This window comes from Saccopteryx leptura, chromosome 4 (genome assembly GCF_036850995.1).
Source record: "Saccopteryx leptura isolate mSacLep1 chromosome 4, mSacLep1_pri_phased_curated, whole genome shotgun sequence".
Classification (NCBI taxonomy): Eukaryota; Metazoa; Chordata; class Mammalia; order Chiroptera; family Emballonuridae; genus Saccopteryx; species Saccopteryx leptura.
Genome location: NC_089506.1, coordinates 202,579,491 through 202,604,967, shown reverse-complemented (window position 1 = coordinate 202,604,967; position 25,477 = coordinate 202,579,491). Strand labels below are relative to the sequence as shown.

The 25,477-nt window shown below is 41.5% G+C and overlaps 2 protein-coding genes across 2 annotated transcripts in view; both read left to right on the top strand.

The window, feature by feature from the left end:
- ERCC4 (ERCC excision repair 4, endonuclease catalytic subunit) overlaps positions 1–9,945 on the top strand; it is a 32,150-nt gene extending 22,205 nt beyond the window's left edge. The window contains exons 10-11 of the mRNA XM_066382585.1: positions 2,287–2,399; positions 6,038–9,945. Of these exons, the coding sequence (XP_066238682.1) occupies positions 2,287–2,399; positions 6,038–6,771 (847 nt within the window). The 3' untranslated portion in view covers positions 6,772–9,945. The remainder of the gene's footprint in view (positions 1–2,286; positions 2,400–6,037) is intronic.
- A 9,154-nt stretch (positions 9,946–19,099) lies between these two features.
- MRTFB (myocardin related transcription factor B) overlaps positions 19,100–25,477 on the top strand; it is a 289,724-nt gene continuing 283,346 nt past the window's right edge. The window contains exon 1 of the mRNA XM_066382581.1: positions 19,100–19,144. The gene's annotated coding sequence lies outside the window, so the exon portion shown is untranslated. The remainder of the gene's footprint in view (positions 19,145–25,477) is intronic.

Sequence of the window (25,477 nt, the reverse complement as noted above, 5' to 3'; positions counted from 1 at the left end):
AAAATCTTTTTTGTTTTAACCCTTGTTGAAACAATTAGTTAATATTGAAGATTCCCCTTCTGTTTCACCTTACCCTAGTGTCTTTGGTGGCAGTTTGTCCCACACTGTATTTTTCCCCATAGTTGAATTGTCCCCTCAGCTCAGTTGCAAGCCCTATAAGGGAAGAGAATAGCCTTCTACATCTTTTCTGATCAGACACACAACACATGCTGTTTCATGAATTGAATATAACATACTTGACTGGTTTTGAAAAATAAAACTGTAGCAAACCGGTTTACTCTTTGGTTACTGACGACCTTGTCATGGCTATAGTTCTGATTATAAATCTTCGCTGTGATTGTGCAGTCCTGTTAATCTAGCAGGTATAATGAACTGAGCTACCTTGAAGACAGGAATTACTGTGGAACCATATTTATATCCAGAGTACTTAGCACAGCACACAGGGGCACTCAGTAAATGCACTTCAAGTAAATGCACCAGGGAGGCAATCAGTGATGCTCCACCTCACAGCCTGAGCTGTTGACTTGTCTGTTAAATCTCTGTTGGAAATTTGCTTCCTTGAATTAACCCTGATTTTTTTTTTTTTTTTTTTTTTTGTATTTTTTCGAAGCTGGAAACAGGGAGGCAGTCAGACAGACTCCCGCATGCGCTTGACCGGGATCCACCCGGCATGCCCACCAGGGGGCGATGCTCTGCCGCAATCAGAACCATTCTAGCGCCTGAGGCAGAGGCCACAGAGCCATCCTCAGCGCCTGGGCAAACTTTGCTCCAGTGGAGCCTTGGCTGCGGGAAGGGAAGAGAGAGAGAGAGGAAGGAGAGGGGGAGGGGTGGAGAAGCAGATGGGTGCTTCTCCTGTGTGCCCTGGCTGGGAATCGAACCCGGGACTCCTACACACCAGGCCGATGCTCTACCACTGAGCCAACTGTCCAGGGCCAACCCTGATTTTTTATTTTTTATTTTTATTTTTTATTTTTTTGCATTTTTTTTTTTTTGCATTTTTCTGAAGCTGGAAACAGGGAGAGACAGTCAGACAGACTCCCGCATGCGCCCAACCAGGATCCACCTGGCACGCCCACCAGGGGGCAATGCTCTGCCCACCAGGGGGCGATGCTCTGCCCATCCTGGACGTCACCATGTTGCGACCAGATCCACTCTAGCGCCTGGGGCAAAGGCCACAGAGCCATCCCCAGCGCCCGGGCCATCTTTGCTCCAATGGAGCCTCGCTGCGGGAGGGGAAGAGAGAGACAGAGAGGAAGGTGCGGCGGAGGGGTGGAGAAGCAAATGGGCGCTTCTCCTATGTGCCCTGGCCGGGAATCGAACCCGGGTCCTCCGCACGCTAGGCCAATGCTCTACCACTGAGCCAACCAGCCAGGGCCAACCCTGATTTTTTAAATTCAAAGTTCTATTGTGTATGTTTTCATTTGCTAAAGTCATTGATTTTTAACCATCCCTATATATGATTATTCTGAAAATATTAGAATATAAGTGATTTAAATTATTTTTAATGCTCTATAACACATTAGCATATTTTTTATTAAAAGTCTTAATAATCTCGGCATTTTTTACATGCTTGTCTCATGTCTGAAAGTATTTGAAGGACGCATAGAAGAAAATAAGGCCCTGGCTGGTTGGCCCAGTGGTAGAGCATCGGCCCAGCTGTGGAGTCCAGGGTTCAATTCCCAGTCAGGGCACACAGGAGAGGTGACCATCTGCTTCTCCACCCCTTCCCCTCCTCCTTCTCTCTCTCTCTTTCTTTTTCCCTCACACAGCCATGGCTTGAATGGTTCAAGCAAGTTGGTCCTGGGCACTGAGGATGGCTCCATGGCCTCACCTCAGACACTAAAATAGCTCGGTTGCCAAACAATGGAGCAGTAGCCCCAGATGAGCAGAGCATCACCTGGTAGGGGGCTTGCCAAGTGAATCCCAGTCCCAGCGCATGTGGGAGTTGTCTGTCGACCTCTCTGCCTCTCACTTAATAATAAAGGAAGGGAGGGAGGGAAAGAGAGAGAGAGAAAGGAAAGGAAGGGAGAGAGGGAGGGAGGGAAGGAAGGAAAAGAAAACTACCACCTTTTTTAACTGGAAGACAGATGAGAAGCAGTACTCAACCAAAAAACTTCCTCCTTTACTCATCACTTGTCTGGGCATACTGACTTCTAACATATTTCTTGTATTCTCCTTTACCACTACAGACATGTGAATCATTTTCTATATTATAATTTATCAAATATTAAAATCTGGAATTTCTAAATTAGTTCAAAAAATGTGTAAAATGTGTTTCTCTCCCAGGGAAAAGGCCAGCATGGTTGTCCCTGAAGAAAGAGAAGGCAGAAACGAAACAAACCAGGACCTGGTAAGAGGCTCCGTGTCTACAGGCGTTCCCACTGACACTCGGAAAGCTGGTGAGTCCTGCCCTTCTGCCGCTGCTGACGAGGCTGTGAGGTCCAGAGTTTCTCTGCAGACTTGCTTTTTCTCAGCAAACTTAAAAATGGATGTCTGCTTCCATACCCTGGTCTCAACTCTGCCATTTATTAACCATGTGTCCTTCCTGAGCCTACGGCTCCCAGTGGTGGGATTCAAATAGTTTAATTAACCAGTTCTCTGTCTGAGTGACCTTTTTAAATATAAAAAAAAGTATACCAAAAAAAAAAAGTACCAAAAGTAGTTTATTATTTCATACATTTAATGCTTTAATAAGAACAATAAAAGAGGTACATAAAACTAGATTATAAGAAAGCTTTAAACTATTAGTGAAAAAATATTAAATAATACCTGACAAGGCCTGACCTGTGGTGACGCAGTGGATCAAGCATTGACCTGGAATGCTGAGGTCGCCGGTTCAAAACCCTGCACTTGTCTGGTCTAAGGCACATATGGGAGTTGATGCTTCCTGATCTTCCTCCTCTCTCTCTCTCTCTCTCTATCTATCTATCTCTCACTCTGTATTCTCTAAAATGAATAAATAAATAAAAATAATTTTAAAAATAATAATACCTGACAAAAAAAACAATAAAACTGTTATTTAAGGTATTTTCATATTGCTTCTTGATTGGCGCCCTCACTTGCAATTTTTTTCTATTTTTTTTTTTTTTTGCAATTTTTTTTCACTTATGGACATTACTACTGGCACTTAGAATATGCTGTTGCACAGATGAACGTTAAAAAAGAGTAAGGAATGTAGGTAAATTTGTGATTTCCACATTGGGCGGCTGCCCAGGCGCCCACCTTAGAACCCTGATTACAAGTGCCATTTTAACAACCAGTTCTCTGAACTCAACGAAAAATTGGGTATTGGTTCTGCCGAACCGGTGGGAACCAGCTGGATCCCACCACTGAAGCCTCCTTATCTGTAATGTAAGTGGGGATGTGTTTGCTGCACCCCAGCTTGGAAATTAGTTATGTACCAGCATTGCTTTTAAATATGGTTGGTTGAGACTCTGAATGTACTTTTGCAAAGAAACTTTGTAAATCGTGATTAGGTTCTTATCTAAACTGGAAGAAGCCAGTTTAAGCAGAGGCAAGTAGACAGAGTTGTTTGAGGTGCATTCCCACTTGTCTCTGGGTGCATTTGTTGCTTCTTGACACCTGCCCAGTCCCAGCTGGTGGTGCTCTCGTTGCTGTGCCGTCTCCGAACTGTGGCTGACCACCAAGACCTGCTGGATGCCAAGCACACCGTGACCCAGGAGTAACCATTTCCCATTCCCGTGTCTCATTTCCCATTTCCCATTTCCCCCTGGCAGCAGCTGAGATGTGCCAAGTGACACAAGAAAAGCAATATGATTGGGTTGATTTAACCTTTGGTGAGGTCAAGCACAGTTAGAGCAGTGGGTCTCAGAATTTAGTATGATTAAGAATAACCTCAGGTGTTTGTTAAAACTGTCGATGTACAGGCCTCAGTTCATAGACATTCCAATTCAGCAGATCTGAAATGGCGTCATTGTCTCAGGGGCTTTTGTTGGAAGTGGTCCTTGGATCAGCCTTTGGGAAACAACGCCTCAGAGCATCTAGGTCTTTTGGAAAAAAAAGTCCTATTAACTTGAACAGGTTAGTGACATTTCATGCAGAACTTCAGAATGTAAGGCAGTAGAAGGAAGATAGATGTGGACATGCAGGTACCACTCAGAAAGCTGCTCACAGAAGTCTGACCTTTTAAGTCCAGTCCTCCAAGCCCTGTGTTAATTTCCTCTGGCTGCTATAACAAATTACCATAAACTCAGTGGCTTGAAACAACACACGTTTATTATGTTACAATTATTATCTTGCAACTCCAAAGTCCAGTGGTTCTCACTGGGCTGAAATGAAGGTGTTGGCAGGGTTACATTCCTTCTGGAGGCTGGAGGGGAGAACCCCTTTCCTTTTCCGTTTCTAGAGGCTGTCTGCATTCCTTGGCTTGTGGCCCCCTTCACTACCTTCAAAGCCAGAAGTTCCAACTCTAACTCTCCTACTGTTTCATTTAAAAGGAACTTTGGGCCTGCCTGGGTTATGCTGAGTAATCTCCCAATCTTAAAATCTGTAATTTAATCACATTTGCAAAGTCCCTGTTGTCATGTAGAGTCACATATTTATAGGTCCCAGGGTTTAGGACATGGCCATCTTTATGGGCCATTATTCTGCTACAACCCTGGTAAAGTCCTAAATCAGAAGCAAATGTGAGCTTATTAGAAATGCAGAGCCTTAGACCCCATCCCAGACTGACTACAGGTATTGGCAAAAGTAGGTTTACAGTTCTGATACAAACAAATAATATAATAATGAATAATAATACAAGTATAAACTCTGTGATTCACATTCTCATAGCTGTAAACCTACTTTTGCCCACCCCGTATAGAATTTGCTTTTTACTGTATGATTTTATTAATATGTAGGATATAAAACCAAAAGTAACAAAAACAAAAAAACAGGCCCTGGCTGGTTGGCTCAGCATGTGGAAATCCCAGGTTCGATTCTCTGCCAGGGCACACAGGAGAAGCGCCCATCTGCTTCTCTACCCTTCTCCCTCTCCTTCCTCTCTGTCTCTCTCTTCCCCTCCTGCAGCCACTGGAGCATAGTTGGCCCAGGCGCTGAGGCACTGAGGTTGCAACAGAATAAGGCCCCAGATGGGCAGAGCATCGCCCCCTAGTGGGCATGCCGGGTGGATCCCGGTCGGGTACATGTGGGAGTCTGTCTGACTGCCTCCCTGCTTCTCACTTCAGAAAAATACAAAAACAAAACAAAACAAAAAAAACTAACAAACTCATAGACCCAGGCAACAAATATGGGGGTTACCGGTAGGGAAGAGGGTAGGGGGAGGTGAGAGAGGTAAAAGTGGCCCAATATATGGTGACCAAAGAACACTAGACATTGGATGCTGAGCACAATAGAGTATGTATTATGGAATCATACACCTGAAACATAATATTAAGTAGTGCTACCCCAATAAATCTAATTTTAAAAATAGTAAATCTAGGTGGTAGGAATTAAAAAACAAAAAAGGAGCTTGCTCTTGAACTCGATCCTGGATGACTCACATGCACGTTAGAGTGTGGGGAGCCCTGTGCTACAGTGTTCTTGTTTTCCTACCCTCTTCCGCTTGCCCATCTTTGGATTCATTGATACAAGCTCTCAGAGCTTCATAATTATTCACAGCAGCTCATAAGGCAGTCCTTCCAGTGAGCATTTTTAAGCAGCTCCTGGGTGCTGGGCTTTGTCCTTGGAATTGGGATTTTAGTGACGAGTGAAATGTGGTCAGTGCAGCGGTAAGGAACTGTAGGGGAAACTACAGAGGGAAATGATAGCAAATGCTGCTGTTTATGAGTCATTCATTGTAAGTTAAGGAACTGCCCATTGATTCTAACTTTCCTATTAGTTCTATTTAGTTTAAGAGAAATTGCCTTTACTTTGTAAATTAAGTCTTTTGGAAAAAATGTAATAACACAGTGTTATATAACCATGCATCATAGATTAACAAAAGAAACTTACTTTTAACCTTTAATTGTTATAGTCCATCTTTGCAAATTCTTCCCCAGTGACATTATCATAAAATGCTACTTTTTCTTAATAGGTGGCCAGGAGCAGAAAGGTGTACAGCAAACCATAGTGGTGGATATGCGTGAGTTTCGAAGTGAACTCCCATCTCTGATCCATCGTCGGGGCATTGACATTGAGCCGGTGACCTTGGAGGTCGGAGATTACATTCTGACTCCAGAAATGTGCGTGGAGCGCAAGAGCATCAGTGATCTGATCGGCTCTTTAAACAACGGGCGCCTCTACAGCCAGTGCATCGCCATGTCCCGCTACTACAAGCGGCCAGTGCTTCTGATAGAGTTCGACCCCAGTAAGCCTTTCTCTCTCATTGCCCGAGGTGCCTTCCATCAGGAGATCTCCAGCAACGACATTAGTTCCAAGCTCACCCTCCTCACCCTCCACTTCCCCAGACTCCGGATTCTCTGGTGCCCCTCCCCTCACGCCACCGCCGAGTTGTTTGAGGAGCTGAAACAGAGTAAGCCGCAGCCTGATGCAGCGGCAGCCATGGCTGTTACAGCAGATTCGGAAACCCTCCCGGAGTCAGACAAGTATAATCCGGGCCCCCAGGACTTCTTGTTAAAAATGCCAGGGGTGAATGCCAAAAACTGTCGCTCCCTGATGAGCCATGTCAAGAACATTGCAGAATTAGCAAGCCTGTCACAAGACAGGCTCGGGAGTATTCTGGGGAATGCTGCAAATGCTAAACAGCTTTATGACTTCATTCACTCCTCTTATGCAGAGATTCTATCTAAAGAGAAAATGAAAAAATGAACAATGGTGGCTGTTTTCTGATCCCGTGACTGTGCTTCTCAACTGCTCTTTGCCAGCCATAGTAGGTCATTATTAATCATTAGCTCAGTATTCCATTCTCTCCCAATGTTTTTAATGATTGTACTGTCTGTTTCCTAGTTCAAGGGATCGGAAGCCAAGGTTCCTCCCTGAACTTTGCTTTTAGGCATCTTCCTAAGGTTCCCATGCCAGCCCCCTCCCCCCCCCCCCCTGCGCTGTCCAGGCCAGGCTTCCTGTGTTCGGTTTTAAATGAGGTATGTCATATGTCAGGGTCAGGTCAAGTGTCTGGATGCACTTGTAGAAGGCCACTTTTGAGGCAAGCCGAAATTGCCATCTTCTATACAATCATGTTCTTACCCTCTGTCTGCAGAGGGCCGCGCCCTGAACACTGAGAGGGTAACATCTCTGCCATTCCACCCACCAGTTTCTCCCCCCACGTCTCCCCGAACCGCCTACTTCTCCCACCTGTCTGCTCTAAGCAAACTCATGGGACTTCCTCCTACTGACTTAAGACAACCACCTCTCAAACTAGCTGATGCATTTCTGGTCACCTGACTAGATGTAGATGTAGCACTCAATTGTTCAAAACCATTATTTTTAAAACATAAAATGAATTACCTATTTACATAGTTTTATGGTGTAGATGAGGAACCCTTAGAATTCTCAGTTTTCACTGAGATATTTAACCTCCTAAAGATTTAGTTTTTCTTCCTTAAATTGAGATTAAAGGACTGTAAGTAAATGGAAAATCAATGCATAGGTTACCATATTTTTCGCTCCATAAGATGCACTTTTTCCCCCCAAAAGTGGAGGGGAAAATGCCTGTGCGTCTTATGGAACAAAAATTACGGTATTTATTTTAACGCACCTTTTGGTTCAGAATATTTTTTTTCTTATTTTCTTCCTTAAAACCCCAGGTGTGTTTTATGGTAAAGTACGTTTTATGGAGCAAAAAATACGGTATATAAAAATTCTTAAAGAAAACAATCTCATTCTAAACCTGCTAGTTGATTCCATTTAGCTTTGTGCCGAGCTGTACATAAGCGGCATTCATAGCATCTTTGTGCAGTTTTTAAACTTTTATATTTAAACATTATTAACTTAGGTACTATTCACATATTTAGTAATGAGGAGTAAATTTTCTCCCTCAACAGCTGATATAGACGTCAGTTCCGCTAGCCATAGCATGCAGTGTAGTGCTTTATCAGTGTCAGCCATGTTTTTGTCACTCTGTTTGAACTCAGAGGAGGCAGTGGATCAGGTAATACAAAATGGTCTTCACATTTAACAAAAGTACTTTTAACTGTCCTCTTCAAACTGAACCATACTGACACCTCAACTTCTTGGTATGTCAGTGTATGTCAAATACGGTTAAAGTATACGTGGCTTTTGAACTCTCTGCAAGGGTACTGCAAGAATGAATTGAGGGTCTCAGAGAGCCCCCTACTGGTTATTATTGAACTCTGTACAGTGACTTGAAGAGTAGAGAAGAGAACAATAAACAAAAATTAGTTTAAGGTCAAATAAAGGCTTGGGCTACCAATTTTGTCCCAGACTTAAAAATATGCCCTTGAGAGTAGGAAAAAATGTCCCAAACACATGTTAACTTTCACTTGTGTATGTATTGCTTTATCTAAGAGTTCAGTCATAGTTAACAGTATAATATAATAGGCATACCACCTCAAAGTCATAGTTATTATCGTTTTTCTTCACCCTATTCTAGCACATTTGCTTGAGGTATATAATTTCTGTTTCTTCTTGTATAATTCCATCTGCTTTTATTCTTTCATTACATAAAAGGGAAAATCTAACAGAGCACATTCTTTGTTAAGGGTTTTATTTCTATTTAAGTTATTTTAAAAAAAGCTTTTCTTAAAGCTACCATTTTAGACAATCCTAGTTATTAGTACAATCGCAGTAACAGTGTTAGTTTAATTGAGAAAGCCAGTGTCCTTTGACTTTCACATTCTGTTATTTGCCGCTGTACCTAGTGGACAATTTGAAGGTGGTGCACCCACCTCATGTGTTTGAATTATGAATGATACTTTCTAATGAACTTAGACATGGTCATTATAGATGAAAGGCTCTGTCTCACTGACACTCTCCCAGCTAAATACATATTTATATTTTAATATGTCTCCAGCTGTGGAATACCTTTAATACAACCATCAAGTATTTCCTTTTATCAAATGTTTTTAGAAGTTTTTACAGTCCAGCAAAGGAACTAGAACTGCACAGTTATCAATTACTGTATCATTTTATTTTCTAGCATCAGTCTGTTTTTCCTTTAAAATAATAAATATCCAGTATACATATGAACTCATGCTTAGCTTTTTTAAAACCTTGTTTTAAAACTTGAAATCTGCATTATTCTATTTTGTAAGATTTTTACATAAACATTTGAGTATATAAAATGTGAGAAATTGGTTTTGTTTGCTTAAATCAGTGTGCTTTATATTTCCTTAAAATTGTACAAGAAGAAATCACTTTTAGTAGTGGCCATGAATAACGTCCTTTTGGCAATGAGTTGCTGTTTCTTCAATCTGAGGCTCAGCATGTCTACATATGTTTCAGTACAGAATGCCACTTCCCAGCTCATGAGGGACTAAAAGTAATTGTCCCGCTCATCAACACATTGGAACCCAGAGGGTTAAGTCCAGATGTAGTTATGTTGAGAGTATAAGATTAATAAGTGGCCTTGAGCAAGAAAACCTGCACTGAAGCCAGTCAGAAGGAGTGGGTGGGGGCAAAGAGGCAGACATTATTAGTCTTTGCTTTTGTTTTTCAAGCATAATTTGATTTTCCTTTGGCTCAGAAAACTCTTTAGGGAAAGTCTCTCCTCTCTGGTGTCCAGTTTAACTTAGAAATGTCCTCTTAAAAACCAACTTTGTAAGAAAATTCTTTTCTCAGACTTGAGTATATGAAAATTTATCCAGACTTCCACACAAATCATTTTTCTTCATTATTTTGTTTTATATTTTGTTTTATAGCTCTTTCCTGTTTGATTCTCAGCTTCAGCACTTAATTTACTGTCTTTAGCCACAGGTTTCTGGTGGCCTGCAACACTGTTGTCTTTGTGATTTAAGGGTTTGTAAGCCAAAATTTGGATGGGATGGAGACATAACTGATTTATATCAATTTGTAACAGAGTTGATGTGTTTCTAATAAAATGTGTATTTATTTATTCAGTATTTTCCTCAGCATCCTGTGGGCAAAGTAAAAATAACAATGTATACTGAAAGGGCATAAATTCCCAGTGCATTATATTTGCCATTGTGTTAGTAAACATAACTTTTGATTCAGAGAATACTTACTTTGGTTTTTTGTTGTTCTGTAGAGTAAATGATTAAAGCTGGACTGCCCTTTGAACCACTGCTCGTGTGCTTGGCCTGCTTGGTACACCCACTTTCTAAGGTCTCAGTATGCCTTTCTTTTGGTTGGTTTTTTATTTTGTAGCAATTCTCCTTAAGGAAGAAAGAAAAACTATTCTCGTTCTGAAAATACTCATTTGTTGACATGTAATGAATACGTGGTGAGCACATGGCTTGGGCCTTCTTAAATCAACTGAGATTAATTTCCTGCCTCCCTCCACTCATACATTTTTGTTCCTCAAATATCAAAGTTGAAAGAAGCAAATTATCCTTTTGACACATCTAGATTCTAGTAATCCCTTAACAAGTTTAATTATTAGTTAACTAATTGGCTTCATTCTAGGATTTAATTATTTTTGCTTCAGCTTCAAACTGGAGAACCAAATCCCAAATCCCTTTTTAACAAGGCGTAAGACATTATTTCTCAAAATGTTGTAATGTCGTAATAAAGATGGCTAAAATAATTAACCCTTTCTTAGTAGTCATAATATAACTTAGATTTATTGAGAGCCTGTGTGTTATCTCAATAATCCCCATAACAAAGCTATAAAGGTACTACTATTTAAAATCTTCTATTACACCAGTAAAACTGAGGCACAGAGACGTTAAGTAATTTGCCCAAGGTAACCCGGTAGTTAATGATGGAACAAACCACCATTGAACCCAAGAGTCTGACTCCAATGTCCATGATGAAACACTGATGGTGAGTGGTGGGAGGAGAGGATGGGAGACTGGTTAGTGTCCACTTTTATGTATCTCATTACAGATATGTCATTGAAGAAGAAATTGGTTTGTTTTTATGGTCTCTTAGTTAATAGTGTCAAGAGCAAGTACGCACGATTTGGAAAGAGGTCAGAGAATCCTGAGTACCCTCTCTGTGAAGAGCTGGGTGTTGGCTAGCAGCCTGTGCTTCCTGGCGATGATCTGATTTTCTGGGCTGTCAACCTTTTGCTGACTGATGAGGAAGGCTATCTGCAGCTTTTTAAGAATAGATAGGTTAACTTGTAGAAAACTCAATAGTGGAATAGGAATCCCCACTTTTCAAAAGTTCACATTACGCCAGTTAGCTTTTATAAAAGACCTTCACAGTACCTGTTTTTGTTAACCGAGAGAAATCCAGATGATTTTTACTTTTACAGAAAAAGGCAAAAAGCAAACATAGAGTTTAGTATTTGTTTTGCAGCAAGCTGTTATAAAATCAACAGGTACCCCAGCAGTGAGTGGCCCCATCAAGCTCCTTCCCCTAGGAACCAGTCAGCATCCAAGCCACCATGGCTCTGAACTGTGTCCGTGGGCATCTGAGCCTTCTCTGGATCTATGTTGCTCATCTGTTAGCAAGATGAGTTCATACGGTGTCAATAAAGCCTACGAGAGCTTATAAGGGTGCTCCACTTAGTGTAAAACTGGACATAATTAAGTGTTTCGACTGCGTTGAGCAAAAAGACATTGTATGTCTATTGAATATGGGTCTGGGGAGGCTCAAAGTTTTTTTCACATAAATTAATGGTATTACTTCTTCCCTTTATGCCAGTGGTCCCCAACCTTTTTTGGGCCACGGACCGGATTAATGTCAGAAAATATTTTCACGGACCGGCCTTTAGGGTGGGACGGATAAATGTATCACATGACCGAGACAAGCGTCAAGAGTGAGTCTTAGACGGATGTAACAGAGGGAATCTGGTCATTTTTAAAAATAAAACATCGTTCAGACTTAAATATAAATAAAACGGAAATAATGTAAGTTATTTATTCTTTCTCTGCGGACCGGTACCAAATGGCCCACGGACCAGTACCGGTCCGCTGCCCGGGGGTTGGAGACCACTGCTTTACGCCATTGCAGTTTAGGAAAGTTTTCGTAGGAACCGCTACCATCAGGTCGGAAGGGAAACACATACAACTTATTCTTGTCCAGTAGCATCGCACAAGTTATTGCCTAGTGACGTTAACCACTTTTGTATTCATATTTCTGCCTTCCTTTGACCAACTACAAGTCTTTGGGGCCTTGAATTTTCTTTTGAAAAATTAATTGAATCAAATAAAACCTTTGACTTTTTTTTTCTCTTTGTATGACAGTTATGTTTATACCTTTTGAAAATTATACTTTGCAAGTGGTAATGGCAGCATGAGCTCCCATATAATGATAAAGCCATATTTCCAGCTTCAATCATCCTAAGGTAAACCTTGTAAACTAGAGGATAGATAATATACAGCTGCAGATATCTACACAGATATTTAAGAATTGTTCTTTGATACTCAATATTAAAGACTATAAGAATCTCAATATTAAAAATTATAAATTGATCAAATACTTGAAAACTGTATACTCATTTTAAGATGCTGACTCCGTGAACCCATTTCTCATTTTGTTTTTAAAAGCACAACTAAATATTTACTCTGAGGGGCTTTTTCTATGTAGGTATCAACCATCAGTGTTAAAGAGACTGATTCACGAATGAGAAAGGAATTTTAGATATTTCCAAGGATCCATTTGCATGACGAAGATGTTTGTACATCAAAAGAACATTGCTCCCTCCGGGCCAAAGAGACAGGTAAACAAAACCAACTTGTCATTTCAACCAAGGGAGTTTCCAGGGATTCGTGAGAACAATAAATAAATCACGTCCAATGAAATGGTTGCACAGTGTATTTGAGATGATGGTATTTGGGAACATTTTTATGTAACTATGAGCTCCAGAATTTAATGTTAGTGAGAGAATGTCCCTTTACTGACTAAGAGATTTGCTTTCTTATGCAGTTTCTGGGAAAGGTGACACTCAACAGAAGCTTCTGGAAAAAGATGGTTTAGTAGGCGAAGGGAAGCATGATTGGGCAGGCTTGCTTTCAGCTGAAGGCAGTTACTGCGCAGGGCAGAGGGCCTTCTAGGTTTGAAGTACAGCAGCCGCTGCCATTGAGGGGTGTTCAGTCTTGCGGAGAAGAGAAGTCACACAATTGACATGAGCAAGTGGGATAATAAAAATGCCCCAAGAGAGGTATAAATGATCCAGAGTTCAGAGGAAGAGGACATATCCAGTTGTAGGAATCAGGAGTGGCCTTGGAGAGAAGGTAGAATTCAAGACGAGTCTGTTTTATTTTTTTTAATTAAATTTATTGAGGTAGCATTGGTTAATAATGTGTGATTTTCAGGTATACAAGATTATAAGCCAACACCTGTATATTCTATTGTGTGCTCACCACCTGAAGTCTAGTTTCCTTCTGTTACCTTATTTTTGAACAAACACATTTTAAAGACACTGATATAAAGATGAATAATTTTATTTTTTTTTTCCTATATATTACTAACAGAAGACGAGTCTTAAAGAACAGCTAGTATTTCATCAGACGGAGATACGGGCCATGTACTTCAATCCAAGTCCAGAGTCTTAGCAAAGAAACAGGTGGAAAATAGAATAGTGATGTTTAAAGAAAAAGTCGTGAACATTAGAATCGAAATAGTACACAGGCCATACTACAGGAATCTCATAAGTGCTAGGCTTGAGGAGTTTGTTCTTATTTCAGTAGGAAAATGAATGTTTGAGTAACAAACATTGACTGTGATTGAGAAGGTTGTTTTTAAAACTTCAATCTGGCAATAGTGAGTTTAAATGGAAGGGAATTAATACTAATTGAGCACCTAGATATTTTATGTGTGCTCCCCTATTAAATCCTCACACCCCCTAGTAGGGATGATACCTGCTTTACAGATGACGAGACTAAGACTGAGAGATTACAAAATTAAAGCCAGGCCCTGGCCGGTTGGCTCAGTGGTAGAGCGTCGGCCTGGCGTGCGGGAGTCCTGGGTTCGATTCCCAGCCAGGGCACACAGGAGAAGCGCCCATCTGCTTCTCCACCCCTCCCCATCTCCTTCCTCTCTGTCTCTCTCTTCCCCTCCCACAGCCAAGGCTCCATTGGAGCAAAGTTTGCCCGGGTGCTGAGGATGGCTCTGTGGCCTCTGCCTCAGGCGCTAGAATGACTCTGATTGTGGCAGAGCGACACCCCAGATGGGCAGAGCATCGTCCCCTGGTGGGCATGCCAGGTGGATCCTGATCGGGCGCATGCGGGAGTCTGTCTGACTCCCCGTTTCCAACCTCAGAAAAATACAAAAATTTAAATTAAAAAAAAAGCCACAGTTGAAGTAAATGGCAGTGATGGGGCTCAAACTCCAAAGCCTACTTTCCTTCTCCCATTCCTTGTGCCATCTGGAAGCAAAAACGAGGTGAAAAAACCATTTTGGAAGCTGTTGTAACAATCCAAGTCATAGGTAATGACAGCCAGAACTAAGATTATAGCTTTGAAAACAGAAAGAAGGACATAAAGCCTGACCTGTGGTGGCACAGTGAATAAAGCGTCGACCTGGAAATGCTGAGGTCGCCGGTTCGAAACCCTGGGCTTGCCTGGTCAAGGCACATATGGGAGTTGATGCTTCCAGCTCCCCCCTTTCTCTCTCTCTGTCTCTCCTCTCTGTCTCTCCCTCTCCTCTCTAAAATGAATAAATTAAAAAAATAAATAAATGAAGAAGGACATAAAGAAGCATCAAAGGACAGTCTGTGTGGCAAAGAGAATATATGCCTAGGAAGAATCTAAATAAGAGCAAGCTTTTAAGCTTGGCTCAGGAAAGGAGGATGCTGTTCACAGAAATAGAATTTGGAGAAGGGCCTGATTGTGTTGGGAAGAAGATTAAGTTCAGTTTTATCAAATGGATTTTGAGATCAGCTCTGGTCAGGCAGTCTCTATTTAAGGTGTAGTAGACATCTGAATAGAAGTGAGAGTTGAAGACATCAGATAACTGGTTAAAGCAAAGAAATCCGAAACAGAAAGTACCTAAATTTAGGAGGTGAGAAGATAGAGGAGACAGACTATTAGAAGAAAATTCTGAATCACAGGGGAGGATTTCAAGGGAGTGACTCACAGGATTAGGAGTTGAACAGTATGAACACTGGTGGCCTCAGGGTACAGCATTGCAGAGAGCTCTGGTCATCCTGAGTGATGGTCCAGGGAGCCCACAGGCCGACTGAGGGGCTGAGAATGCCATGGACAGTGCGGATGCCGAAAAAGAGAAGGTGGCGAGCAACACGCCAGAGGTGATTTGTGTCTGCTGGTGATCTGAAGGAGGAACTGAGTGGGGTGGGAAAAGGAAGATGCCAGAAAGAACAGATAATTAATGGACCCAAAGCCCGGTGTTGGGGGTAGAGGGAAAAAAATGATGTTGGCCTTGGCAGGTTGGCTCAGTGTAGAACATCGGCTGGCATGTGGAAGTCCTGGGTTCGATTGTGGCCAGGGCACACAGGAGAAGTGCCCATCTGCTTCTCCACCCCTCCCCCTCTTGCTTCTCTCTCTCTCTGCTCCCTCTCTTCTCCTCCTCTCCTGTAGCCATGGCTCAGTTAGAGCCGGTTGGCCCCCAGTGCTGAGGATGGCTCCATGGCCTCCGCCTCAGGCACTAAAAAAAAATGGCTGCGGTTGCAAAGGAGCAAGGGCCCCAGATGGGCAGAGCATTGCCCTCTAGTGGGCTTGCCAGGTGGATCCCGGTCGGGGCGCATGCAGGAGTCTCTCTCTGCCTCCCCTCCAGTCACTAAAATAAAATTTAAAAGAAAGAGTGATTTTGCTTTTATTCCTTTCCCATCAACAGAAAACCTGCTTTTGTATTGATTTGTCTCTTCTTAAAATACCTCCACTTGGAATGGAACTGGTAAGTCACAAGCAACACTGAGCCCTTTTCTGAAGCCTGGTATTTTAACAACCAAATGCTGCTGTTGGGCAGTGAGGTCTGCTTGTGTTTGAGCTGGCAGAGGGCATAGCCCAGAACCCCTCTGTTTGTAACCTGGCTGTATAAGTTCTATTACTGTTTAAAGTATCCCTTTCGGCGATTTATGAAACCAAACTATGCGCTGGCTAATGTCTTCTGGAAACTGAAAGTCAACGGTCAGCAGCTCTCACTAGCCAATCCTCAGACTCGGTAAGGATTTTTATTTTGGTCGTACTGAGCTGACTGTAACTGAGGTGGCTGAGTTGCTATGGTGATTTGTTCTCAAAACAGCAGATGGATCTACTTTATGTTGACTTGATCATGACATTAATGCTGGTTGAAACATCCCCCACAGTCCCAATCAGGACTTGTGTGTAGGACTTTCAAATCGGTGCCAAGGAGGCATTGGCTAAAAGAATCACAACTTGGGCTTTTTAAACCTGGGCCTTCACAATTCGTGCGGTTGAATACTGTTGGCTTACAGCCCAGAGCTCTCACGGGGGCGGGTTGCAGCTGGGGAAGGTTCATCATTGCAGCAATTATGTGGTTAATTGCTCCATTGTGGGCATATGCTGAAAGTTGTGACTCACGCCCCATTCTGTCACTAATAATTGGGGGGCAGGGGAGACAGGATGCACAAAAAGTCAACTGCTTCTTCCCATTCCTCTTGCAAATCTGCTCACTAAGATCTGTCCTTGAGGTGTGGGAAGAAAGGCAATCTCAATGCCAAGACGCGGCACTCCTGGTCACCACCGGTAGGCGTCCCCATTGAGTCACAGGTCCTAACCTTATCTACGCTGGAGTCACCGGACACTTTAAGGATGACTGCACTTTGAATGGGGGTGTATCTGCCTCTGATTCTTGCCTAACCATGACATGGGAGGAAAAAAAAAAGTAGCTGCCTGATTTCCAGCATGACTCATTATAAACAAAGAGAGAACAGATTGACTGCCTCTTATCAGAGCCCGAGTATGTGCCCCAGGACTGAGGGTGAGTCAGACTGCAAGTCGCAAGTCTTTTGCTGGTCAGAGATTTTTTTTCCTGTGGAAGAGGTGGACTTGAGGGTGTGTGTGTGTGGGGGGGGGGGGGGGGTGGCACTGCCCTCTTAAATACTATCAGTGACTCCATGGTAAGCCCTGGACTTCTAGGTGAGGTCAAATTCCCTTACAACCGGAAGGACTTCCAAGTTGAAGAAAAAAAAACTGACCATATCCACCAGGTAATTCATTCGGCGTTGATAGAAATATTAGGGCTTCTATGGTGATGGTTGAACAACATGTACAGATGCCAATGATCATCGAAGTGTACACTTTAAGTATGTGCAGTTAGTTGTACATAAATTATACCTCAAAGGCTTTTTATAAGAAAATACAGTCAATGGTTTAATGGAGGGGGAGAGGAAACCCCCGCCAACCTATTTTTATTGTGATGTATCATAAAGCTGTGCACACCCAGTCGCTTCCTCATCTGCTGTTTGTTTCTGGGTGCACACACAGACAAAGGGGACATGCCTGAAGGGCTCATGATGTCATACCATCTAATACAGATGTGCTGATCCCAAACTCCCTGAGGGAGTGTTGGGAGGCGAGTTGTTTGTTTTTACTGAATGGAGGCAGTACGAATAGGCAGGGGAAGGACAGGTTGGTACCAAATTTGGAGTGGGGGGAGAAATTGGGTATCAAAGGACAAAAGAAGCGTCTTTACTGTGTCTGCCCCACCCTCTGCTGAGCGGCCAAGAGACTGGAGAAGTCTGTTGATGCCTCAGGTGCCTTCACATTTCAATAAATGCAAGTCAGGTCAAGCCAGCAGCATGAAGCACTGGAGCTCGGCTGAGGGGCCGTGCGGGTGGAACCTGCACACACGTGAAATGACTTAACACTTGGAAGCTAGCAAACCAGCAAGTTAATTCAGAGGGAAATGCACACACATGTGTCCAGATGGCACAAAAGAAGTCATATGGGGGGGGGGGGTCTAAGAGAAGAAAGAGCAGCAATGAGGGAGGGGTAGTCCAGAGGTTTTGTGGGGGTTTTTTCCAATGGAAATGACCTCAATTGGGAAAGTACGAACATGTGTTTACACACGGACTTGGTTATGATCTTCTGCAAAGTGTGTGAGAGTTTTCTCCTCTCAGATAATATGCCCTTAGTCACCGGAAATGTGACCCTTGTTCCTCTTGCTACAGTCTCTCACCAATACTTGCTTCTGACCACTAACCTAATGGGAAAAGTCAGAATTATTTCTTTCGTTTTTCCATGTCTGTTCCTGCTGGTGTCCGGTTAATATATAGATTCAATATATTCAATACATCACAAAGTGATTCGGAGAAGTTGACTGTCAGATTCATGACTCAGTTATATTCATCTAGGAGGGTTTTGTCTTAATCTGGTTATTTCTTGGTCACTGGGGCGGGGGGTGGGGGTGGTTAAGTGTGTTATATTCAAACTTCCGAGAATCTGTATATACATTGAAGGTATGTCCTTGCCACAGTGGCTGACCTCCTTAATTAAAGCAGCATCTTTAATTTCCAGGGACATTCCAAAATGTCAACTATTCTTTTGACAAAACCCAATGAAGACATCCTTTTTTTAGGCTGCTTTTTGCTGGTTCAAATATGATCTGTATAAAGAATGTTTCACTGAACAAGTATTTCTCTCTTGCAATCCACAGCCTTCAAAATTATTCTTGGGAAAACAATGCTCATTCACTCAAACAAACATTCATAAAGTGCCTACATCATGTGTGTGCCCGAACAGTAGAACGCAGCTCAAAAGTTAGAGTTACAGGTGGTGGATTTTTCCAGATCCCAGAGGGTCTGAAAAGCAGAGCCAGCTTTTGTAGCTGGAATTACAGCTTTTGTATTTGTAATAATGGAATTACACTAAAGATTACTTATATTTAAAAACATACACTCATTGCCTGGAAATGACCAAACCCTCAAAGCACTGAGATACGCAGTAGGGAGTTCTGGGTGCTATGAGCCTAGGTTACAGAAGTTGTAAAAGTATCCTTCAGGGCAAACTGCCAAGCAAGGCCTTATTTCACATTTAATGCCTTGCAGGAATAAGATAGCGGGAGGAGAGTCTTTCAAGCAGATGAGAGAGCTTAGTTATATCTTGAAAAGCCCCAGAACCCACGTCCTCAGTTGTTGAAGATCTTTGGGCTCTTCACTGGTTTCAGTGAGTGGTGTTTAGAGGGCACTTCTGAAATGGAAGAAAATGTTTGCAAAAGGAAAGACATCCTCCAGGTAGGTCTGTTTCACTTCCTCCTTCGAGCAGTTTAGGACGTACCTTTGTGTGTGGCTTTTAGTTGGTGCTCCAAACGTTGGATCTAGTCCTTCAGACTGAATCTTCACTCTGTCATCCAGATTCAAGCGTCCCAAGTTTCCTCTGAGGAGCAATCCTGTTTCCTGGATCATTTTCTAACTTTTGTTTAACATGAGTTGTTGTTGTTGTTGTTGTTTTTATCTTACTGGACCACTGGTGCACAGAACCGGAGTAATCATAATCCTTGGTTCACACAGCCCGCTCACGGTTGATCCATGCATGACCTGCTTTTATTTATTTAGCTTGTTATTTTTAACAATCCAAAACGTACTCATAAAGCTTCCACCACCCCCCAAAAATAGAACCTTGCCAATAAGATTATAACTTACATACAATTCTTACGTATTTCCCTGCTTCTCCCAAGTTAAAGACACCACTCCTCCTGAACTGTGTTCAATATATCCTTGCTTTCTTTTGTCTAGTCTGTTTCCTATATGTATTACAGCAGTGGTCCCCAACCTTTTTTGGGCCACGGACCAGTTTAATGTCAGAAAATATTTTCACGGACCGGCCTTTAGGGTGGGATGGATAAATGTATCACGTGACCGAGACAAGCGTCAAGAGTGAGTCTTAGACGGATGTAACAGAGGGAATCTGGTCATTTTTAAAAAATAAAACATTGTTCAGACTTAAATATAAATAAAAACGGAAATAATGTAAGTTATTTATTCTTTCTCTGCAGACCGGTACCAAATGGCCTACGGACTGGTAGCGGTCCATGGCCCGGGGGTTGAGGACCTCTGTATTACAGTATTCCAAAAGTGTGTGTATGGATCTTGTTCTTAACTTTATAGAGAAGATATCATGAATACTTATTTGTAGAACTAATAATGTCAAGGTTCATCCTATGGTCTCATGTTGCTGTCATTCATTTGTTTTGGCTTCTCTTAATATTTTATTCTATGAAGATACCAGTTTATTCAGCAACCCTCTCATTGCTGGTCATTTGGGTTGTTTACAGGGTCTTGATAATGTAAACAGTAACTTTATGAACATCTTTGTACCTAGTCTTATATATTTGCAAACATTTCTCTTGGGTACATACCTACAAATGAAATTGTTGAGTTAGATCATATATGTGTGTGTTCAGTTTTGGTGGACCATGCCAAACTGTTTTCTGAAGTGATTGCACTAAATTGCATTCACATCCACAATGTGTATGAGAACTGATGGATCCACACCCTCCCCAACACTTGCTAATGTCAGACTTTCTATAAACTAGTACCTCCTTATGGTCCTGATTTGCATTTTGACCTATGATGCCAAGCATCTCTTATGTGATTGGCCCAACAGGTCTCCTCTGTTCTGAGAAGTGTCGGTTTATGTTTTTGGTTCATGTTTCTATGATTGTTTGTGGTCTTATTATTAAAGGAGTACTTAATATATTCTCAACACTAATTCTTTCTTTGTTGTACTTTCCACTTCCTTTAAGATCTCTCTTGATGGATAAAACTTCTTAATATAGTAAAATATATCAATCTTTTCTTTTATAGTTAATGCTTTTGTTTAAGAAACCTTTTAAAGCCCTGGCTGGTTGGCTCAGCGGCAGAGTGTCAGCCCGGCGTGTGGAAGTCCCGGGTTCAATTCCTGGCCAGGGCACACAGGAGAAGCGCCCATCTGCTTCTCCACCTTTCCCCCTCTCCTTCCTCTCTGTCTCTCTCTTCCCCTCCTGCAGCCAGGGCTCCACTGGAGCAAAGTTGGCCCAGGCGCTGAGAACAGCTCCCTGGCCTCCACCTGAGGCAGTAAAATGTCTCTGGCTGCAATGGAGCGATGCCCCAAATGGGCAGAGCATTGCCCCCCGGTGGGGCTCATGCGGCAGTCTGACTGCCTCCCTGCTTCTCACTTCAGAAAAATACAAAAAAAAAAAAAAAACCTTTTAAGAAATTACTTCTTTTTATTCTTTTTATAAAGTGAGAGGAGGGGAGATAGTGAAACAGACTTCCACACGTGCCCCAACTGGGATCCACCCAGGATCAGCCCTGTCTTGGGCTGATGCTCAAATCAACCAAGCTATTTTTAGCACCTGAGGCTGAGGCTCAGACCAACTGAGCACTCTTCAGTGCCCAGGCATGCTCGAACCAATCGAGCCACTGGCTGCAGGAGGGGAAGAGGAAAAGAAGGGGGAGAGGGAGGGAGAGAGAAGCAGATGGTCGCTTCTCTTGTGTGCCTTGACCGAGAAGCGAACTCAGGACGTCCATACGCTAGGGTGATGCCAACCCACCAGGGCCAGAAATTACTTAATATTTTCCTACCATAATTTCTAAAAGGTATTTATCTGTATTTTAAATAAAAATAAAAATGAAAAGGCTAAGAAACTGTGAAAGTACAAATGAGAAAGAGGAAGCCATCGACTCGCAGGCACTGGTGCTCAGTAACCTGGGGAACGTGGGGGTGGAGATATGGTGAGTGGCAGGCTCAGGCCCTGGCGTAGTTTATACCCACTGTAGGCTTTTGCAATATTAATTAGCTGTGTACAGTTGACCCTTGAACAATGTGGGTATTAGGAGTGCTGACCCTCCCATGATGTCAAAAGTCTACCTATAACTTTTGATCTCCTCCTAAAACTTAGGTACTAGTAGCTTGCTGTTGACCAGAAACCTTACCAGTAACATATATTTTGTATGCTGTAGGTATTACATGCACTATATTCTTACAATAAAGTGAGCTAGAGAATTTTCTTATGAAGAAAATCATAAGGAAAAGAAAATACATCTACAGTATCTATTGAAAGAAAGCTGTGTACAAGTGGGCCCGCACAGTCCAAACCTGTGTTGCTGAAGGGTCAGCTGTATATTTTCCCTTAGTTATAAACAAAACATAGTCTTGTCACATTTAGACTATGAAAAAGAATGTAGAAAAGAAAAACCATGATCCCATCAGTCAGTTTTTCTGTACTTATTCATATGCAAGTCTCCTGACAGACACATATCTGTACTCTCGAAAGGCTCTGAACCTTTATCTGACCACCAGTAGCCTGACCCTAGCTGTGGACAATCTCCACACATTGCCATCCTTGACCTAAAAGTAGCCCCTACCAGTGTCGACCATTACCATAGAAAAAAAAGAAAGTGAACTTCTGTTAAAGACATTATACTTAGAATCTTCTGTGGTTATTAGCAAATTAGGGTAGGCAAAAGGAAAAAAAAAAAAAACAACAACTACATCTAATTTTACTAGCCAGAGATACATTTCTAGCATCTTTTCTGTCTTTACTTACATATACAATTTATATCACTTAAAATGGAATCTTCCTATATATGCTATTTTATAAGGTTTTGCCTAACATTTTATAGTTTTTCAATATGATAAATTCTGGTACATCATTATTTGAATGATACAGAGTATTTCCTTGTGTGGGTGAAATCTAAAATATTTATAAAATGCCCATCATAGCCACAATCAAAATGAATGCTAGCTGGTGCTCTCACAAGCTCGTATCGGCCCTGGACTTTATTAAACCGTTTCTGTACGGTCAACCCTTTCATTTCCAATTGTTTCCGATAAAAAGCAATGATAACGTGAGTGTCTTGCACACTAAACCTTTGTGCGCATCCATGAGAATGTTCTCAGGATAAATTCCGATAAGTGAGAATTCCTAATCAAAGGGTAAAAGCATGCTTTAACTTTTTGATATGGATACAGCTGCACTGCTCTTCAAAAAGATTGTAACCAATTAATATTTACATTAGCAGGGTATAAGCCTCTTTTCCACACCCTCGCTAAGAAAAATATTGTTGTGCCTCTTATCAGTTTGCTAAGTTCAAATGCCACTTGCCTATTTTAATTTGTATTTCTTCAATTACTGTTGAGGTTAAATTTTTTTCATGTTTCCCGACCATTTGTTTTTTAGTGTGTGTGTGTGTGTGTGTGTGTGTGTGTGTGTGTGTAAATTGTCTATTGGTGTCATTCCCCCTTTTATCTAACAAATAGTCTTCCTTTTATTTATTTGTGAGAATTATATCTTTGAGGGGTTTAACAAGTGGTATAAATATTGTAAACATTTTTCTAAATTTGTCTTCTGTCTCTCTCTCTATGCTTTTGCCTTCCAGATTCTTAAAAAAATTTATATGTTGTCAAATCTTTCAGTATTTTAAAAATTCCTCTTTTTGTTTGAAAATATATAAACTTCACTTACATTTTCTTCTGGTCCCTTATTTAATTGTTTTACATTTAAGTTTCTGTTCCATTGGAAATGTATGTTGGTTTGGGATTGAGGTATGTACTCACTTTTTTCAAAATGGTTAACCTAACACCATTTACTAAAAAATATTTTCTTTGCCTACTGATTTGAATTAGCACCTTTGCCTTAGTCTGTATTTATGCTTACACTTGGATAAGTCTCTGTGCTTTCAATTCTGTTGCTATAATGTTAATTGTTCCTATAATTATATCCTTTTTTTTTTTTTTTTTTTTTGAGTTAGAGTAAGAGAAAAACAGAGACAGACTATCACATGCACTCCGACCGGGATCTACCTGGCAGTCCCCATCTGGGGCCAATACTCTGCCCATCTGCAACCAAGCTATTTTTAGCACCTGAGACAGCCATCCTCAGCACCCAGAGCCAGCTTGCTCGAATCAATCAAGCCATGGCTTCAGGAGAGAAGGAGAGAGAGAGAAAAAAAGGGGGGAAGAGAAGGGAAGAAGCAGAGGGTCACCTCCCCTGTGTGCCCTGGAATCGAACCTGGGACTTCCACATGCCAGGTCAACCACTGAGCAAACCTGTCAGGGCCTATAATTATGTCTTATAAGTTTAATTGTCAATTTAAAATACATTTTCATAGTTTGTTGGACAGATACCTCCCTATTATTATAATGTTTGAAATTCTTATTGGCTAGTTTGCTATCCTCAAGCAGTCTACCAGATGAACATTTAAGACTCTTTTGGTCAAATTTCCCCCCCCAAAAGTTATTTTTAGACTTTTATTGGAATTACATTACATGTATGTTATTTTGGTAATAATAGATATCCTTACAATATTGAGAAAGTGATGTGTTTACTTGTATTGAAAGTCATTTTCATGTTCCTCAGTAGCATTTTGTACTCTGAGTCATAAATGCTGCATACTTCTTGTGAGTTCAATTTCATTCAAATAATTCAAAATTATTTGTTGCTATTGCAAATCGTGACTAAACTCTCTTTCCTCCCCAACCCCTAGTCATTCTGCTGTATTAATTTCTATGGATTGTATAACTGACCAAAGAACTCTTTTATTTGAAAGGTATTTCAGTTGATTCTTTTGGATAGTACAGGTTGGGCATCACTCCATTCAAAACTAATAATGATAGTTTTTTCCCCTTTCAATAATTATACTTCTTTGTCTATTTTTGGTTCTATAGCATGAGTTCAGAAATTCAGATGCAGATGCCCAGGGGGCCCAGGCAACAAGATAAATGATCAAGTGACCAATTTTTTTACAATAAAAAGGAGGACAAAAATAAATTGAAGAAAATATCGTAAATAAAAGAAACATTTTGCCTGACCAGGTGGTGGTGCAGTGGATAGAGCGTCAGACTGGGATGCAGAGGACCCAGGTTTGAGACCCTGAGGCCACCAGCTTGAGCATGGGCTCAGCTGGTTTGAGCAAAGCTCACCAGCTTGGACCCAAGGTCGCTGGCTCGAGCAAGGGGTTACTCGGTCTGCTGTAGCCCCATGGTCAAGGCACATATGAGAAAGCAATCAATGAACAACTAAGGTGTCGCAACAAAAAACTGATGATTGATGCTTCTCATCTCTCTCCCTTCCTGTCTGTCTATCCCTCTTTCTGACTCTCTCTCTGTCTCTGTAAAAAAAAAGAAACATTTTATTCATTGCAACAATAATACACTATAGTATGAAAAATGCATAATAAAAACACTTGTAATATTGTATATTGTAATTATGATTACATGCCTATTAATTTTTAATAATAATCATAAGAAAAAAAGTACTCATTTAGATTCAAATACGTCACATCACACACAATGGATCAACTCTGCATCAATCGAATACGGACATTTCCAGATTAGACTTCCAATATCAAAAAGGAGGACATGCAGGAGGACACTTTTTGAGGGAGGATGGAACTTTCAAAAGAAGGACTGTCCTCCCTAGAGGACGATTGGTCCTGCTTATAAATGAGCAGATTGGGCCAGGGGAGGTCTTCAGCAAACAAGAGAGCACAGATCTTGTCTAAAGGGGGAAGTTTGTACTTTGCTCCAGCCAATATCTGCCATTCGGGAAATAGACCTGGTGTTGACAGATGGTCAGAATTTTT